Source organism: Pipistrellus kuhlii, unplaced genomic scaffold, assembly GCF_014108245.1.
Source record: "Pipistrellus kuhlii isolate mPipKuh1 unplaced genomic scaffold, mPipKuh1.p scaffold_m20_p_2, whole genome shotgun sequence".
In the NCBI taxonomy this organism is placed as follows: domain Eukaryota; kingdom Metazoa; phylum Chordata; class Mammalia; order Chiroptera; family Vespertilionidae; genus Pipistrellus; species Pipistrellus kuhlii.
In genome coordinates this window covers 4147270-4164282 of record NW_023425515.1, presented here as the reverse complement: position 1 = coordinate 4164282, position 17013 = coordinate 4147270, and the positions used below count along the sequence as shown (strand labels likewise).

Here is a 17013-nt window from a genome sequence, read left to right as displayed (position 1 = left end):
CCCAGCTACAGCCCTGCTGGGCATGGGCAAGAAGCTCCTCCACCTCCCCCCCCCCGCACCGGAAGGCGCAGGCCCGCACTCCCCCGGCGCCGCTCCACGGCGCACGCGCACCCCCGGTCCAGGTCCGAACCTGTGGGCAGTGGCGCTGGGCCAGGTCACGGCGCCCTCCCGGTCCTCCTCCTCCTCCTCCTCCTCCGCGCGGACGCGCAGGAACAGGCGGCTCCTCGGCCGGGCGCGGTGCCGGTGCGGGTGGTGGCGGCGGCGGCGGCCCGGAGACCGACGCGGGAGGGCACGGCCCTGCCCCTGCCCCCAGCGGCCTGGGCGTCCCTCGGCGGCCTCTCTCCGTGTCTCCTTCGCTCCCTGGCTTTCTCCTCGCCCCCTGCCTCCATACTGCCTGCCCCGGACCACCGGGGAGCCCAGTCCGTTGCAATGGCAGAAAGCCCGAAGTCCGTGCCAGCATGACGTCTGTTCTTCTTAAGCGGCAGCAGGACTAAAATGGCGCCGGAAGCTTGGTCGCGTTTTATAGTACCGCCCTCGCTCCGCGGCCCACTTCCGGCTGACCCTGATTGGTTCGCTGAGGCCCAGTTACGCTACGCGGAGGGTAGCTCCGCCCTGTGCCACGTCGGGACCCGGAGTCCCGAGTCCGCCTGGCCCGCCCTTCCGCTCCGTTTTGGGGGGAGGAGCAGAGCCCGGCCGGATTCCAGTGGAAAACAGCAGGACGGCCTCGGGCGGAGCAAGGGGAGGTGCAACGGAAGCCAGTGCGCAGTTCGCCTTTTGATAATGCTGCCAGGAGAGAGCGTCAATCAGAGGGGTTTTCTTTTTCTTTTTTTAAAATATTTTTTATTTTTCACAGAGAGCAAGGGAGAGGGATAGAGAGTTAGAAACATCGATGAGAGAGAAGCATCCATGAGCTGCCTCCTGCACACCCCCCACTGGGGACGCGCTCGCAACCAAGGCACATGCCCCGGACCGGAGAGGAACCGGGACCCTTCCGCTGAGCCACACCCGTTTCGGCTGCTTTTTTTTTTTTTTTTTTTTAAGGAGAGAGACTCCCGCTGTCCGCCTGCGGTTGAATTCGGGGTCCAGCGCGACTGCAGGCGCCTCCTGCGAGGAGGGGAGGGAGAGAGGAGGCGGGGAGCGGGGCGGAGAAGGGGAAGAAAAGGCCAGAAGTCTCCGAGGAGAACCGGTCCGTTTGCAACAAAGACCTGGGGGCTGGGCGCCCGATTCCCGCCCCGGGGCTGAGGGTCCGGTTGGGGCCGAGCAGCCGGGCTCTGGCGCCGGTCGGTCAGCCTGCTCGCTCCTCCCGCTCCAGAACCGGCTCGCAGGGCGGCTTATTATTATTATTATTATTATTATTGTATTATATGTGTACATATCTTTCCATTGCCCCCCCCCCCAGCGGCTTTTTAAACACTCCAGACGCAGGGACAGTCGCCCCGCGACCCTGTCTCCCCACCGCTCTCCTCGGCCCGTTTTAAAGCGGCATTCTCCTCCCCAAAGACACTGACCCCCTGAACACCCTCCCTGCCGGGTGCTTTTGTTGTCGTTGCTTTTCTCTTTTTGCCTATTTAAAAAACAACCAACTGCCGAAACCGGTTTGGCTCAGTGGACAGAGCGTCGGTCTGGTCTGCGGACTGAAAGGTCCCAGTTTCGATTCCGGTCAAGGGCATGTACCTTGGTTGCGGACAGGTAGGTCACCAGAGGGGAGTGTGCAAGAGGCAGCTGATCGATGAGTCTCTCTCATTGATGTTTCTAACTCTATCCCCCTCCCTTCCTCTCTGTAAAAAATCAATAAAATATATATTTTTAATAAATAATAAAAATAAACAACAACTATGTGCTATTGTTAATCAAAACAAAACAGCAGCTGCGGACTGTCCCCGCTGAAGCCCAGCGCCCCGCCCGGAGTGGAGGGACCTCTCCATGAGAGATCCGTCATCCCCGGACAAGCATGGCCTACCGTCCGTTCCTGAGGAGACTCGGGAGGAGCGAGGAGCTCAGAGGCTCCGGCCCAGCCCAATGCAGAGGCCCCTTTGCCTCCCACACCACACGGGGCACCCACGTTCTTTGTGGATGTGGATTGTCTGGCAGGAGTGGGGCCTTCCTGCTGGAAGGAGGGCAGGCGGGGGTAGGAGGAGTCTGGGAAACTCCCACAGGGATGAGGGCTCCTCTTTCAATGGGGGCCCAGCCCAGAGGGATAGATACAGGGGTGTGTGTGTGTGTGTGTGTGTGTGTGTGTGTGTGTGTGTGTTGCTTTCCACTTAAAATGACAGCACACTGTTTCACTTCAAGTGAGAAGGAATCACTTTGGGAATTTTTTTTTTCTGTGTGTCCTGCCTTCTGGGGGTCTAGTTTGTTCCAGAAAGAGGGCGGGCACCTCCGAGGGCTGTCCCCTGTGCTCCCAGGAGAGGACCCTTTTCCCGGACTGACCACGGGGGCAGAGCCCACCAGGCCACAGTGTCTGCTGGCTTCCCGGTCTGGCCACCCACATCACCCTCTGTGGTCACTGCACCTGCCGGGCCCCTGGCTGAGCCACCCCTGCCCTGAGGCTGTGGCCCCCAGGCCTTGCTCCTCCCCACCTTAGGGAGTCAGGTGAACACTGAGGCCTCCTGCTCCTGGTGGGGCGCTCAGCTCTGGTCTCCCCACGCCCCCGAAGACCACGTGCCTTGTTCAGGAGGAGGGGAGGCGGGTGTGTGTGTGTGTGTGTGTGTGTGCCTCCCAGGGGGAGCCAAGGCCTGGTGCCCAATAGAGGTGGGTGATGCTGTTTCTCATCCCTTAGGAACCCGGGGGGTAGGATCCCTCAAACTCACCCCAGAGGAGCCCGGAGAGCAGCCTCCAGGGGCAGGGGTGGGGCAGGGCAGAGGGCGAGGCCCCGCCTGGCACCCATTTCCCAGGAGCACTGGGGACTGAGCCTGAGGCTCCCCCCCCCCCCCCCCATCCCTCCGAGTTCTGAAAACCTCTCCCTCCTGTGAAGCCAGGCGGGGACTGGAAGCCAGGTAGTGACTAGTTGCTTAGAGACGAAACGGAAAAGGAAAAGGTGAGTCGTCCTCCCCCCCTGACACCTGCACTCTGAGCTGTGTCACCCCTTCCCCCCTCTGCCTGCACAGAGAAGGCAGGGCCACCAGGCGGCGGGGTGCTGTGTCACCTGCTCTTTATTGACTGCCACGGGCTGCATGTCAGGGGCGCCAGGCGCCCAGGAGCGGACTGCAGAGAGGAAGGAGGAGAGAAGAGAGAAGCGGGCTTCTGAGGGCCGGGCACTTGGGCCTCCAAGGGTCAGCCCCTTGGGGCTGGGCACACGTGGCAGCCCACGGCCGGGCCCTGATGAGGTGCCCGCTGCCATGGTCAGATGCGCCTGGCTGGAAGGCACCCGGGGATGGCTCAGCAGGGCTGTCCTCGGTCAGCCGAGGCGGGCCTGCGCCCCCCAGCAGGGCGGGCAGTTGTCTAATGGAGTGGGATGGCTGTCACTCCCACCAACTGGCCGGTGTTGGGATCTGGGGTCACAGCACCTCCGACCGAGGTCCCAAACCCTCCAGGCTGCGCTCTCAAACCCTCATTCCCTCGGAGAAGAGGGAGGAGAAGGGAAGGAGAAAGAGGAAAGAGGGAAGACAAATGCCCCGTTCCTAGGGCTCCCCCGGTTGGATGGTGGCAGGGGCAGCAGCGGGTGGCAGCGGACGCGCGGCCCAGCTCAGGGCGAGGGGGCAGAGCCGGGTTTCTCCTCCCGTGACACGGGGATGGCCCGGTCGCCGTAGCCCGCGTCCCCACCAGGTGCGACGACCTTGGGCCCAGAGAAGGTCAGCATGCCGTCGGCAGACAGGGAGCAGGAGAGAGCCGACTGGTCCACGTTGGAAGGCAGGCGGTAGCGGCGGTGGAACTCCCGGGAGATGTAACCATGATCGTCCTGGGGGACGAGGGGGCACCGTCAGAGCGGCCAGCAGCCACTCCCGCGGGGGCAGCAGCCCCTCAGGGAGAAGGGCCTCCTGGACAGCTCGAGGGTCAAGCCCATGGCCATTCCCAGGCGGAGCGGGGAGGAGGGGCTTCTGCTGAGATCCCCCTACCCCTGCCCCACCCCCCTACCCTCAACCCCCCCATCTCCCCCACCTCCGCCTCCCTCCATAATGGTCCGGGCCCTTCACTGCTCTAACTTCCCTCTGAAGCCTCATGACTGGTTCTGTTCCTGTACCGGGTCGGGTGTCCCTGTCCCTGTGACCCCACAGACTGACTGCTCGGGCTCGGGGTCCCTGGGTCCACCTGAGGGTCAGGAAGCCCCCCTAAGCACAGGAGCCCACTCTCCTAGACGCGCTAGCCCACATTCGTCTGCTGGGCCCCGTCCCTCCTCCAGGTGGGAAGGCTGAGAACCCTCCCGGGAGGACCATCCTGGGCTGAGCTGGCTAAACAAGGGGCATGGACAGTGCCCCCTCCTCCACCAGCACCCACGGCTCCTCCAGCCATCGAAGGAACCCCTGGGCTCTGGCCCCGGCCAAGAGAAGCTGGCGCTGCCAGCATGGTGCCCGCAGGCCCTGCGTCCTGTCCACTTCACGTGGGGGCAGTGCATACCTGTGACCGTCCGTGGGCCCTTCCCACCTCTGCCGGAGACCCTGCCCCCACTGGGCGGCCGCTGGGCTGAGGAGGGCCGCCCCTCCCGGAGAAGCCTGGGTCCCGGAGCCTGGGGCGGCCCCTCACGGGCTCCGGGCTCACCTGCCTCTCGCTGTGCTTGCCGTGGATCTCCACAAAGTCCTCCTGCACCTTCACGGTGAGGTCCTCCGGGGAGAAGTGCTTCACGTCCAGGAAGATGGCAAACTTGTCCCGGTCGGATCGGACCTGGAACCCAAACGCTCGTGTGGGTCTCCCTGGGCTGAGCCTCAGGGAGGGGGCTTGCTGCTGTGGTCCCTGCCGGGCGGGCTAGGGTGGCCAGGATGGAGTGGCCGGCGGCTCCGTCCCCAACGATCAGGACAGAAACTGCAGGTCACAGCTCTGGCCTCTCCTCAGACACACGCAGGGGACCAGTGACCGGGGCTGTGTGGACACTCGGCTGACAGCCAGGCCTGGTGCAAGGAGTGGTGTCTGTGGCTGTCTGCTTGGTAGCGGGGCCCACTGGCTGGTTGCAGCCGGGCAGCTGTTGTGGGATGCCTAGCTGGTTGGCTAGTAGTTGGCTGGCTGGCTGGTTGGTTGGGTAAGGTTGGTTGTTGGCTGGTTGGGTAAGGTTGGTTGCTGGCTGGCTGGCTGGTTGGTTGTGTAAGGTTGGTTGCTGGCTGGCTGGCTGGCTGGTTGTTTGGGTAAGGTTGGTTGTTGGCTGGCTGGCTAACTGGTTGGCTAGTAGTTGTCTGGCTGACTGGTTGGTTGGGTAAGGTTGGTTGTTGGCTGGTTGGGTAAGGTTGGTTGCTGGCTGGCTGGCTGGTTGGTTGGGTAAGGTTGGTTGTTGGCTGGCTGGTTGGTTGGGTAAGGTTGGTTGCTGGCTGGCTGGCTGGTTGGTTGGGTAAAGTTGGTTGTTGGCTGTCTGTCTGGGTGGGTGGACCTAGCATCTGGTAAAGCCACTGCCCTGGCTTCCCCTGACCACCATCAACAGGCCAGGGCCCTGTCCTTTCCCATTGACTGGCCGGGCCCAACAGTCCACCAGGTGGCTGCCACCTGCACACAGAACCTGAGTTTAGGCGGTTCTGGCCACTGGGCTAGATCCTCGTGTGTCAGCTCTGGGCAGGCCTACGGTCAACCAGGGCGGGGAGTGCCCAGCCCACGGACCTCTGAAGGCCCCTGGAGACCTGTGGCCTGGCCCTGCTACTATCGATAGTAAGGCCTCAGGGGTGAGTTAATGAAATGTTGGACCCAGTAGAGCAGCTCATGTTTAAGTTGGTCATTCTGTATGGCCGAGAGTGATGTTATAATACCCAACGGCCCTTGGCAGGAGGTGGGCAGACGTGGCACCCAGCCCTCGGGGCCTGGGGGCCGTCTCGGGGAGGGAAGACGGTGGCTCTCCCTGCCTTTCCTGCGGGTGGCTCTCCCTGCCTCGGGCACCTGGGCAGGTGCGGGATGAGCCCTCTCTCCACCTCTCCCCTGGCCGGCCAGGGCTTCCCGTAGGCCCTCCGCTCGGGACCTGGGCAGCCCCCCCACCCAGGCTTCTGCTGCCGGACACTCAGCTCGCGTCGGCCTCGAACTTGCCTTGGTGGGGTTGCTCTTGGGGCTTCCAGCATGTGGTTGGTGCATTACAAACCACAAATGGGTCATGAGCTGATGGAGGAAAAGACAGCGGTCGGGCCCAGGCAGGCTCCCTCTGGACCCCTCCCCGGAGGCACCGGAGGCGCTGCTGCAGGGGAACTGGGGCGAGGGGGAAATGGCCCCCCAGCTGTGGCCATGCACCCCACACGGCAGGACGAGAGCGCGCAGCTCCGGGGCGGCCCAGGTCCTCCAGGCTCCACCCCGGCCCTCCCGGCCGGCCGCCTCACCTCGGAGATGCCGGAGTCCAGCACGGTGCGCAGCAGGGACTGGCGGTAGTAGGGGCTGACGGTGGAGGACAGGAAGGGCAGCAGGTCGCACTCGAAGAGGCCCTCGCCGAAGAACTGGTCGAAGAGCCGGCTGGGGAGGAGGGGGCCCAGGGCGCGCCTGAACCAGGGGTGCTGGATGGCGATGTCCATGGTGGGCGTCGGGGCTGCGGGACCCGGGACTCACAGGGCCTCTGGGCAGCGCAGTGGGGAGCCGGGCGCGGGCCCGCCCTATATACGCCCGTCTGGGACGGGATGCCGGCGTCAGGGGATTCGTCCGGAAGCGTGAGCTCAGGAGGGAGGCTGCCCGGTCAGCAGAATCGGGGGCCTGGCTGAGAGCCCAACGCTCCCCGCCGGGCCCTGACCTGCAGGCACCCCCAGCAGCGGCTCTCCTAGCGGCTCTCGGCCAGCCCTCGCCTGGGGAACAGTGAAGGCTCATCCCTGTCCCCCCCCCCATGCATTCCCGCTGTCTGCCCACGTGGTCCTATGGGGTCGTGGCCACCCTCCCTGTGGGTGCTCAGACCCGAGTCACAGACGAGGAACCTTAGACACGTGGTCCCCACCCCCACAGCTGCCAGGTGAGGGCACGCTGTTTATCAAAACAGAATGACCTCTATTCTTTCCGCTCACAAAAATCTCACCCAGCCGAAACCGGTTTGGGTCAGTGGACTGAAGGGTCCCGGGTTCAATTCCGGTCAAGGGCATGTACCTTGGTTGCGGGCACATCCCCCTAGAGGGTGTGCAGGAAGCAGCTAGTCAACGTTTCTCTCTCATCGATGTTTCTAGCTCTCTATCCCTCTCCCTTCCTCTCTGTAAAAAATCAATAAAATACATTTGAAAAAATTACGCGCATTTGTAGCTACGAGATTTGTAATTTCCGGCTCGGGGAAGACGGAAAGTACCAAGCAGTGAACGGGCCTGCCATTCCGGCACGGGGGTCCCTGTCGTGGGGTCTGTGTGCATCCCAACGGGCTGGTTCGCGATTGTGAACATGGACCATCCCCGGACCTTCCTCCGGGGGTTCACCCCGGGGCCCAGCCTGCTGCTGTGTCCTTCCCGGGCGCGCCGTCCCTGAGAGCAGGCGCCCCGTCGGGCCTGCCCCCGCCGTGCGGGCACAGGGATCGGCCAGGCCTGCTCCTCCGTGGCTTCTGTCTCCGTGGCCTGTGCTCTGATCGCTCAGGATGCCTCCCCCGAGGGCACCTGCCACCCCTCAGTTTTCAGACGTTAGATGTTTCCTGGAGTTAAGGCTTTAGGTGTTCGTCGGTAGCGTGACCTCTGGGGAGCGCTGTGCTCACTCACACCCACAGCAAAGGAGAATGCTGTCCCCACCCCTGCCGGTGGTGATGGGCAATCCAGGCGGTGAGAAGTTTCTTATTCATCTTTGTGCCTCCCCAGTCAAATCATGTGTGGGGGATGTACACACCCTCACAGCCACCCTCACAGCCACCCCACAGCCACCCCACAGCCATCTCACAGCCACCCCACAGCCACCTCACAGCCACCCCACAGCCACCCTCACAGCCACCCCACAGCCACCCTCACAGCCACCCCACAGCCACCCCACAGCCATCTCACAGCCACCCCACAGCCACCTCACAGCCACCCCACAGCCACCCTCACAGCCACCCCACAGCCACCCTCACAGCCACCCCACAGCCACCCCACAGCCATCTCACAGCCACCCCACAGCCACCTCACAGCCACCCCACAGCCACCCTCACAGCCACCCCACAGCAACCCCACAGCAACCCCACAGCAACCCCACAGCCACCTCACAGCCACCTCACAGCCACCCCACAGCCACCCTCACAGCCACCCTCACAGCCACCCCACAGCCACCCCACAGCCATCTCACAGCCACCCCACAGCCACCTCACAGCCACCCCACAGCCACCCTCACAGCCACCCCACAGCAACCCCACAGCAACCCCACAGCAACCCCACAGCCACCTCACAGCCACCTCACAGCCACCCCACAGCCACCCTCACAGCCACCCTCACAGCCACCCTCACAGCCACCCCACAGCCACCTCATAGCTACCCCACAGCCACCCCACAGCCACCCCACAGCCACCCCACATCCACCCTCACAGCCACCCCACAGCCACCCCACAGCCACCCCACAGCCACCCCACAGCCACCCTCACAGCCACCCACAGCCACCCTTGCGGACCGTCCCATTGCGGTATCTCTGAGCCCCGCTCAGCCTGCCCTCAGCAGCTTGGCCTCTGCGCCCGGGCGCTGACCCGGGCCCCTCACACAAAGGCGGAATGTGCTGGGTCTGCAGGATTCCCGTGCGGCCAGCAGTCTGCCCAGGCACAAAGCCCAGTGCCTGATTTTCCGCTCCGGGGCGAAGCAGGGCTCCTGCAAATCCGCACTGCGTGGGCTTGGGCACTGCTGTGGGTCAGCGGAACGCATTCAGCTAGCCCGGCTCCGTGAGGTCGGCGGGCTGCCTGCACAGCCCACTGCCAACCCTACCACGACCCACCGTGTCCTGGAAGCCGGCCATGCCCTGCCAGCCCCTTCCAGGATAATCGAGGACCTATTTATCCGTCTATCTTTCATCTGCCTGTCTACCTATCCATCTATCTAACTCTCTGTTGTTTGTCTGTCCATCTGTCTATCATCTGCATACTTACCATTTATCTGTTTGTCATCTCGATAACTAGCTGTCATCTGATCTCCTTTGAGAAACTCGGTCTTTGTTCTTGGCCTTCCACTGATGGAATGAGGCCCACCCATCATAAGATTATGGCGAGGAATCTGCTTCCCTTGGAGTCGCTGACTTACACACACACCTTCTCGTACACACACCTTCACACGGCAGCATCTAGATCGGTGTTCGACCACACAGCGGGGCCCATGGCCCAGCCAAGGTGACACATGACATTAGCCGTCACTTCTGGGGACCTCGTTGCTGTTCTCAAAGCCGTGGGGAAGGTGAGCGCCAGAGCTGAGGACAGGCCCCCCTATGTCACGGCTGCTGAGAAGTCTCCAGAACCCACAGCAGCTGCGGAGAGATGACGGTGGTTTTCAGTCGGTGTCAATCAGCTCGAGCCGGGAGCCGTCTGGAGACTCCCGTGTGAGGAGGAGAAGCACAAGCGGCCCATGGCGCCTGGAGCCAACCTGGCCCTTTTTGGTGACAGGATGTAAGCTAACAAGGTCCTTGCAAACAGTTGTTTTCCCTGACTTTTATTTATTTTTTATTTTTTTGTTGATTTTTCACAGAGAGGAAGAGAGAGAGAGAGAGTTAGAAACATCGATGAGAGAGAATCATCTATCAGCTGCCTCCTGCACACCCCCTATTGGGGATGTGCCTGCAACCAAGGTACATGCCCTTGCCCAGAATCGAACCCGGAACCCTTCAGCCCTCAGGCCGACGCTCTATCCACTGAGCCAAACTGGTCCCGACTCCCTGACTTGATTGGATGGCGATTATCAGTAGAATGAGAGCAACCTTTCATGGCTTGCCAAGAAGTCTGTAACTATTTACTGAGATTTACTGTACCAGGAATTTGTCTTCTGCTCCGTCCCTTAGAGATTAAGAGGAACAAAGAATACATTCCTCTTGACAGACCTCCTATTCAGTGTTTTGTGCATAAAAAGCATTGCATAGTTAATAAACTTGCTACAGTTCCTCGATGACTTGTAGTCCTCCGACCCTGCTCTTCCGTCTCTCTTTCTTTTCTCAATTCCCACCTCCCTACCTCAGCCCAGTTCAACCTGCCAGGCAGGCCCTGGCAATTGGCGCCCGAATCCAGGGACCTGAGGACTTGGGAAGCAGAGGGTGAGGAACTCCTCCTGACAAAGAGTGCACTCGTTAAGGTAAGGGAGGAGCAATTTATTGATAGTCGGGAGTAAAGCATGGGACAAAGTGAAAGTGCCCTTTAGAGGCAAATGTTAAAGTCTATGTGATCACAAAATCATGTTGTTTTTTGTTGAAATTAGAATCTTAGTGTGTATATGGAATTTAAAATCTGTAATAAGTGGAACTCCACTGCTGAAACTGCCTCTGATGCGGATAAATTCAAAGGCAGCAAGAGAGGGCAGGGCTATCTGCTCTCCCACATTAAGATTACTTGCAATAAGACTACTTAATGCGCCGGGACCGGTTTGGCTCAGTGGATAGAGCGTCGGCCTGCAGACTGAAAGGTCCCAGGATTGATTTGGGTCAAGGGCATGTACCTTGGTTGCAGACACATCCCCAGTGGCGGGTGTGCAAGAGGCAGCTGGTCGATGTTTCTCTCTCATCAACATTTATAACTCTCTGTCTCTCTCAATTCCTCTCTGTGTAAAATCAATAAAATATATATATTTTTAAAAAGACTACTTAATGCCTTATTTAAAAATTATAAGAGAACTCGCAGGGAAATGCAAATCTTGGCCAAATTGGGTATTAGTTATTATTTCAGAAAGCCAAAAAGGAAGAAAAAATTGAGATCTGTCTATCTTTTAAGCATGAAAAGAAATTCAGCCAGATCTGTTGCTGATGCTTCCCCTGAAGTAAGCAGGATGTGGGGGAAGGGAGAGACATGAGGTGATCCAATATAGAAGCCCGCTCTCCTAGTATATTAAATTAAAAGTTTCCTTTCTCGCCATAAAATTTTTTTTTAAAATTTAGAAATGCGTCTGGGATATCCGTACACTTGTAAAGAGAAAGCTAGTATAAGACAAAATGTGCACACGTCCGATTCCGGATATTAGATAGGTCTTGAACTGGACTTAATTCTTTACAGGGCTACAGAAATGAAAAACCCAGAGCTGATTCTTTTTCCTGAGAAAAAATGGTGAAAAAATCTTCTTGAAAGAAATTCAAACTAATTCCAGCAACAAGATTTGCATTTCCATAATAAAGAGTAGTTTTCAAAATGGTAATGAACTTTATTAAAAAGTTAATTTTTAAAGCCTTCAAGAAAATAAGTAAATTTGTCTCTGACATAGAATTTATCCAAAGTAAATACTTTAAAATAAGTATAATTAATTCTAGAATCTCAAAGAGATTATAGAAATATAAATAAATAATATATTAATTATAAAGATCTAAGTATCCAGGTAACTGGCTACATCCTTTGTTGAGGAAGGAAAGGGTAGAGGCCCTTCCCCCAGCACACAGTTAATATAGTGTCCTGCCAGTAGCCATCTTAAAGAATGTGATAATTTACATTCGAATAAACAAAACCTAGTTTCCCAGAGCCACTGGCAAATAAAAATTAAAGTTTAAATTTGCCTCATAAAAACCCTAGAGGACAAAATTGAATCTATTAATTGTGTCTTGTATTTTTCTTAGAAATATAAAGTGTTATTAATCTAAGAACTACTAAATATATTTAACTTGCCAGCTTTAAAAGTTCAAAGCACAAGGCTCCATAGCTCAGGGGTTAGAGCACTGGTCTTGTAAAAGTTCAAAGCACAGATCCAAGATGGCTGCACAGGTAAACACCTAGTCTCAGCCGCACACAACAATTCCAATAAAATACAACTAAAATATAAAATGGACATTACCCAGAACTACAGGAAAGTCGACTGACTGGAAATTCTACAACAAGAAGCAAGGAGAAAACCAGAAGGAAGTGCGGAGGAGCTGTAAAAGCCAAAGGTACGGAAACATGCAGCACGCGTGGAGAGGATGGAGCCGGAGAGGAGGGAGGCTGAGTGCCTGGCTGGCGTTCCCTAGCAGGAAGGAGATAAAAGCTCCGACTGTGCTCCAGTTCCGACTGCTCTGAACCCCAGTTCTAGGCCAGACCCCGGGAACCCAGGCTCAAACAGAGGGAGCTGGGCTGTAAGGCTGAATCCCGGGGGAGTGGCGAAAGGAGGTCCCGGAGGCGTGCACACTGCGCGCAGAGAAGGGCCGGCCGGCTGCGCCGTGGGATTTCCCTGGCGGGAAGGAGACTGGGGCTCCAGACTGCTCTGAACACCACCTCCAATCCCACTTCCAACTGAACTGAACCCCAGTTTTGAGCTCATTGAGGGAGGGCCTAAACTGTTTGGTAGCAGGCGAAAATCAAGGGCACCTTTCTCTCAGAGGTGCTTGCAGCAAGTACTGAAGGACCCTGAGATTCAGGAACTGCATAGGGTGGGGCTGACAGAAGCCAAGGCTGTAGGCTCCACCCTGAAACTCCGCCCCATCAGGGAAGCTGCGAAAATGCAGAGACAAAATAGATCACAAATGAAAGAAATGGAGGACAAAAAGCGACTGGATATAAAGTACAAATCTACACTTATAAGGTTTTTCAAGAATTTCCTAGAAAAGATCGATAAGACCTATGAGGATATCAAAAGGGATCAACTAGAATTAATAAGGAATCAACAAGAAATGATAAGGGATCAACAAGAAATAAAGAATACATTGTCTGAAGTAAAAAATATTATACAGAGTCCTAAAAACAGAATGGAAGATCGCAAGAATCAAGTCAAAGAGTTGGAACATAAAGAGTCAGAAGACACTCCTCCGCAGAAGCAAGAAGACAAGAGAATCCAGAAAATTGAAGATAATGTGAGAAACCTCTGGGACAACTTCAAGCGAACCAACATCAGAATTATGGGGGTCCCAGAAGATGAGAGAGAGCAAGATATCGAAAACATACTGAAAGAAATAGTGACAGAAAACTTCCCCACCTGGGGAAAGAATTAGACTTACAAGTCCAGGAAGTGCACAGAACTCCAAACAAAAGGAATCCAAAGAGGACCACACCAAGACACATCATAATTAAAATTCTAAGAGCAAAAGACAAAGAGAGAATATTAAAGCAGCAAGAGCAAAGCAGGTAGTTACCTATAAAGGAGCACCTATACGATTGTCAGCTGATTTCTCAACAGAAACCATGCAGGCCAGACGGGAATGGCAAGAAATATTCAAGGTGATGAATAGTAAGAACCTACAGCCAAAGATAATCTACCCAGCAAAGCTATCACTCAGAATTGAAGGTCAGATAAAGAGCTTCACTAATAAAAAAAAGCTAAAGGAGTTCATCACCACCAAACCAGAATTATATGAATTGCTGAAGGGGGTTCTTTCGGAAGAGAAAGTAAATAAAGAAAAAAATTATGAACAACAAATACCTAACTATCAACAAGTGAATCTAAAAACCAAGGAAATTAAAAAAAAAAAATCTGAGGAACAATATTAACTGTTGAATATAATAGAATCAGAGGTATGGAAGGGGAGTGAACTGACGATTCTTGGGGAAAAGGGGTTAGGGGGATGTGGGAAGAGACTGAACATAAACTGTGCACCTATGGATGAGGACAATTGGGGGTGGGGAAAGGGCAGAGGGTGGGATGGGAACCTGGTGGAGGAGAGCAATGGGGGAGCAGGGGAAGGAACATTTGTAATAATATGAACAATAAAAATTTATTTAAAAAAACAAACAAACAAACAAACAAAAAAAACAGAGGCCAGTCCTGCGGGGCCAGGAATGTGGGCGGAGTCTAGAAGCTGGAGGAAGTGGGGTCTCCCCCAGAGCCCGCAGAAGGAATGCAATCCTGTAAGCACCTTGATTTGAGCCCAGTAGGAGCCAGGTCCATCTTGGACATCTGACCTCCGCCGTAAGGCGATATTGTGTTTGTTTTGAGCATTGAATTTGAGGCAATCTGTCGCGGGGAACCGATGCACTGTGTGCGACATGATGTTAATTCAGACCCCGCGCCAGCCCCCCCACCGGAGCCCACATCCCTGCCTGCAGGGCTGCAGCGTGGCGGGAAGGGACCTCGGTCACCCTGAGGGTCTGTCCCCAGAAACGGAGGAATCTCAGCCCACAGTCCGGGTGCTCTCCACCCGCCTCACGAAGGCCACGGTAGCTCTGCAAACCATCGAGGAGGATGGGAAAGGCAGCCGGGCCACAGTGCAGCCTCAGCCGAGGACCTGCAGAATCACTGACTCGTCTAAACGGGCGCCAAGCCTGTCGGTGACCCCAGTCCGCTCCGGCGGCCTGGCGCTGCCTCGCCGCTCTGCCGGGCACAGCTCAGCAGTCATCACACTGCCCAGGACACGGAGGGGGGCATGCTGCCAGCGACTAGACGCTTGTGTCCCCCCCCACCATCCCCCCCCCGTGTCCACCTGGGTTCACACAGAGCTCCCTCGCCCCTTCGTCCTGGGAGGACACCGCGAGAACATGGTCCTCACCAGACACCGAATCTGCAGCCACCTCAAGGCGGGTTTCCAGCCTCCAGAGCTGGGAGAAACGCAGGCTTCGGATTGATTTACACAACAGCTGGTCACGCACTGTGTGTCGCCTTTATGGGACCGCGGCTCACAGGCATGCCTCTCCCTTTCCCTTCCTAGGAGCCGATGGGGACACCACACAGGTACCCAGGCGTTAGCTTGGGAGCCCGCACAGGGTTCCAGCAATGTGCCAGGAAGCACCTCTACTACTCACGTTCTCCGAAGAGAGATGTTCCTCTCTCTCTCTCTCTCTCTCTCTCTCTCTCTCTCTCTCTCTCTCTCTCAATCTCTCTCTCTCTCCCCCCCCCCTCCCTTCCACTCTTTCTAAAAACCTATGGGGAAAAAATATCCTCCGGTGAGGTTTACACCCCCGTCCCCCCCAAAAAGGTATTTTCTGTTTGTAGATATTTGTTTCTCCCACATATGCCCTCCGAAGGGGGGGTGGGGGGCGCTGACCGTGAGGGAGGAGCTCCCCTGCTCCGGGAACCTGTAGAGCAGCTGTCCCACATCGGCTCATGTGCGCATTGTGAGTTTGCCGGAGAAATTCGACGGGCACCGTCTCACCATGTTTCCGTGCCCAGGACCGGTGCCGGGAGGTGCTCACAAACCCACCGCGGGCGAACGAACGGATGTTTCCCAACTCCGCTCTGAGCCCACGCTCCCCAGTGAGGGCTTTCCCATGAAACCTGGACAAGGGGGAAGAGAACGTTCGGGACAGACAGACCTGGGCAGGTGGTCACTCGGTAGCCAATCCAGGAGGGCCATTCCCATTTTTAACCCCCTGCCCCTCCTCCTCTGCCCCAGGCTTACCCTTGGTCACCCTGTGGCCAGGGCCGCAGGACCTGTCAGTCTGGCAGCCAGCGAAAGCCCAAACTCTCAGCGCCATCTACCGTCCAAAGCCTGCCAGCGCCCATCATTCCAGTGCTGCCCTCCTGCGCCCACTGGAAAGTGCCAGTAGGTGGCAGTTGCTAGGCGACCGCCCTCTTCCCTCCCTCCTGCCAGCATCAGCCTCCTCCCCATTCACGTCCACACAAGTGCCCACCGGCCCCTCCAGGCCCCTAAGCTCCTCCGAGCCCGCTGAGAACCACAGCGATGTCTCAGAAATGACCACCCTGGCCGAAACCGGTTTGGCTCAGTGGTAGAGCATCGGTCTGCGGACTGAAAGGTCCCGGGTCCGATTCCGGTCAAGGGCATGTACCTGGTAGGGGGTGTGCAAGAGGCAGCTGATCGATGATTCTCTCTCATCGATGTTTCTAACTCTCTATTCCTCTCTCTTCCTCTCTGTAAAGAAATCAATAAAATATATTAAAAAAAAAGAAAAGAGCTCTTCACCATCCTTCCTGCTCCCCGGCGGCCGCAGCCATGAAGGTCGAGCTGTGCAGCTTCAGTGGCTACAAGATCTACCCCGGACACGGGAGGCGCTATGCCAGGACCGACGGGAAGGTTTTCCAGTTTCTTAACGCAAAATGCGAGTCGGCATTCCTTTCCAAGAGGAATCCTCGGCAGATAAACTGGACTGTGCTCTACAGAAGGAAGCACAAAAAGGGGCAGTCGGAAGAAATTCAGAAGAAAAGAACCCGCCGTGCAGTCAAATTCCAGAGGGCCATCACTGGTGCATCTCTTGCTGATATAATGGCCAAAAGGAACCAGAAGCCTGAAGTTAGGAAAGCTCAGAGAGAGCAAGCTATCAGGGCTGCCAAGGAAGCAAAAAAGGCTAAGCAGGCATCTAAAAAGACAGCAATGGCTGCTGCTAAGGCTCCCACAAAGGCAGCGCCTAAGCAAAAGATTGTGAAGCCGGTGAAGGTTTCTGCTCCCCGCGTTGGTGGAAAACGCTAAGTTGGCAGATGAAATTCTTAATAAAGACCTGACTATAAAAAAAAAAAAAAAAAAAAAAAAAAAAAAAAAAAAAAAAAAAAAATAATCACCCTAAAATGTCCCCAAAGTTGCTATCCCCGTGTCTCCAGAGCCCCTGTCTGCACTGCCAGCTCATTCACACCGGAAGCTCACGGAGTTGAATGATGTCCCCCAAAAAGATTATGTTCCCATCCCAACCTCCAGAACCTGCGAGGGTGGCCTTGTTCGGAAAGGTCTTTGTCGATGTCACGTGTGAAGGGAGGTCATATGGATTTGGGCGAGCCCTCCTCTAGTGACCGGTGAGCTTACGGAAAGAGAAAAGCGATACGGAGACACAGAGGGAAGAGGCCGTGTGAGGGCGAAGGCGAGGGCGGAGCGATGCTGCCAGCCGCTGAGGAGCCGCAGGCTGCCAGCCCCGCCAGAAGCTGGCACAGAGGATGCTCTCCCGGGGAAGACCCAGCCCTGTTGACGCCCGAACATGGACTCCAGCCTCCGACACTGCGCGGGAGTTCTGTAAACCGCCCC

The 17013-nt window shown here is 56.6% G+C and overlaps 2 protein-coding genes across 3 annotated transcripts; one reads left to right on the top strand and one right to left on the bottom strand.

The window, feature by feature from the left end:
- Positions 1 to 3134: 3134 nt before the first annotated feature.
- On the bottom strand, positions 3135 to 6707 carry CRYAA (crystallin alpha A). 2 transcript variants are annotated; one of them, XM_036446719.2, is made up of 4 exons: positions 6438 to 6707; positions 6154 to 6222; positions 4696 to 4818; positions 3135 to 3898 (listed from the first exon to the last, which is right to left on the bottom strand). In XM_036446719.2, the coding sequence occupies exons 1-4, from the start codon at positions 6624 to 6626 to the stop codon at positions 3686 to 3688; spliced, it is 594 nt and encodes a 197-aa protein (XP_036302612.1). In that variant the 5' UTR covers positions 6627 to 6707; the 3' UTR covers positions 3135 to 3685. The 2 variants fall into 2 exon arrangements, with proteins under 2 accessions (XP_036302612.1, XP_036302613.1); XM_036446720.2 differs by lacking the exon at positions 6154 to 6222 and having other exon boundaries at positions 6438 to 6706.
- Positions 6708 to 15960: 9253 nt separating this feature from the next.
- On the top strand, positions 15961 to 16531 carry LOC118723902 (60S ribosomal protein L24). The gene has a single exon (XM_036446723.2). It carries the CDS (start codon positions 15997 to 15999, stop codon positions 16468 to 16470), a length of 474 nt encoding a protein of 157 aa, XP_036302616.1. The 5' UTR covers positions 15961 to 15996; the 3' UTR covers positions 16471 to 16531.
- The last annotated feature ends 482 nt before the right edge of the window (positions 16532 to 17013 follow it).

Coding starts and splice junctions, on each gene's coding strand:
- CRYAA (XM_036446719.2), bottom strand. CDS start 6,626: ATGGACATCGCCATCCAGCACCCCTGGTTCAGGCGCGCCCTGGGCCCC. Junction 6,223..6,437: donor TGGACTCCGGCATCTCCGAG/GTGAGGCGGCCG, acceptor TTCCTCCATCAG/CTCATGACCCATTTGTGGTT. Junction 3,899..4,695: donor GCAAGCACAGCGAGAGGCAG/GTGAGCCCGGAG, acceptor CTCGTCCCCCAG/GACGATCATGGTTACATCTC.
- LOC118723902 (XM_036446723.2), top strand. CDS start 15,997: ATGAAGGTCGAGCTGTGCAGCTTCAGTGGCTACAAGATCTACCCCGGA.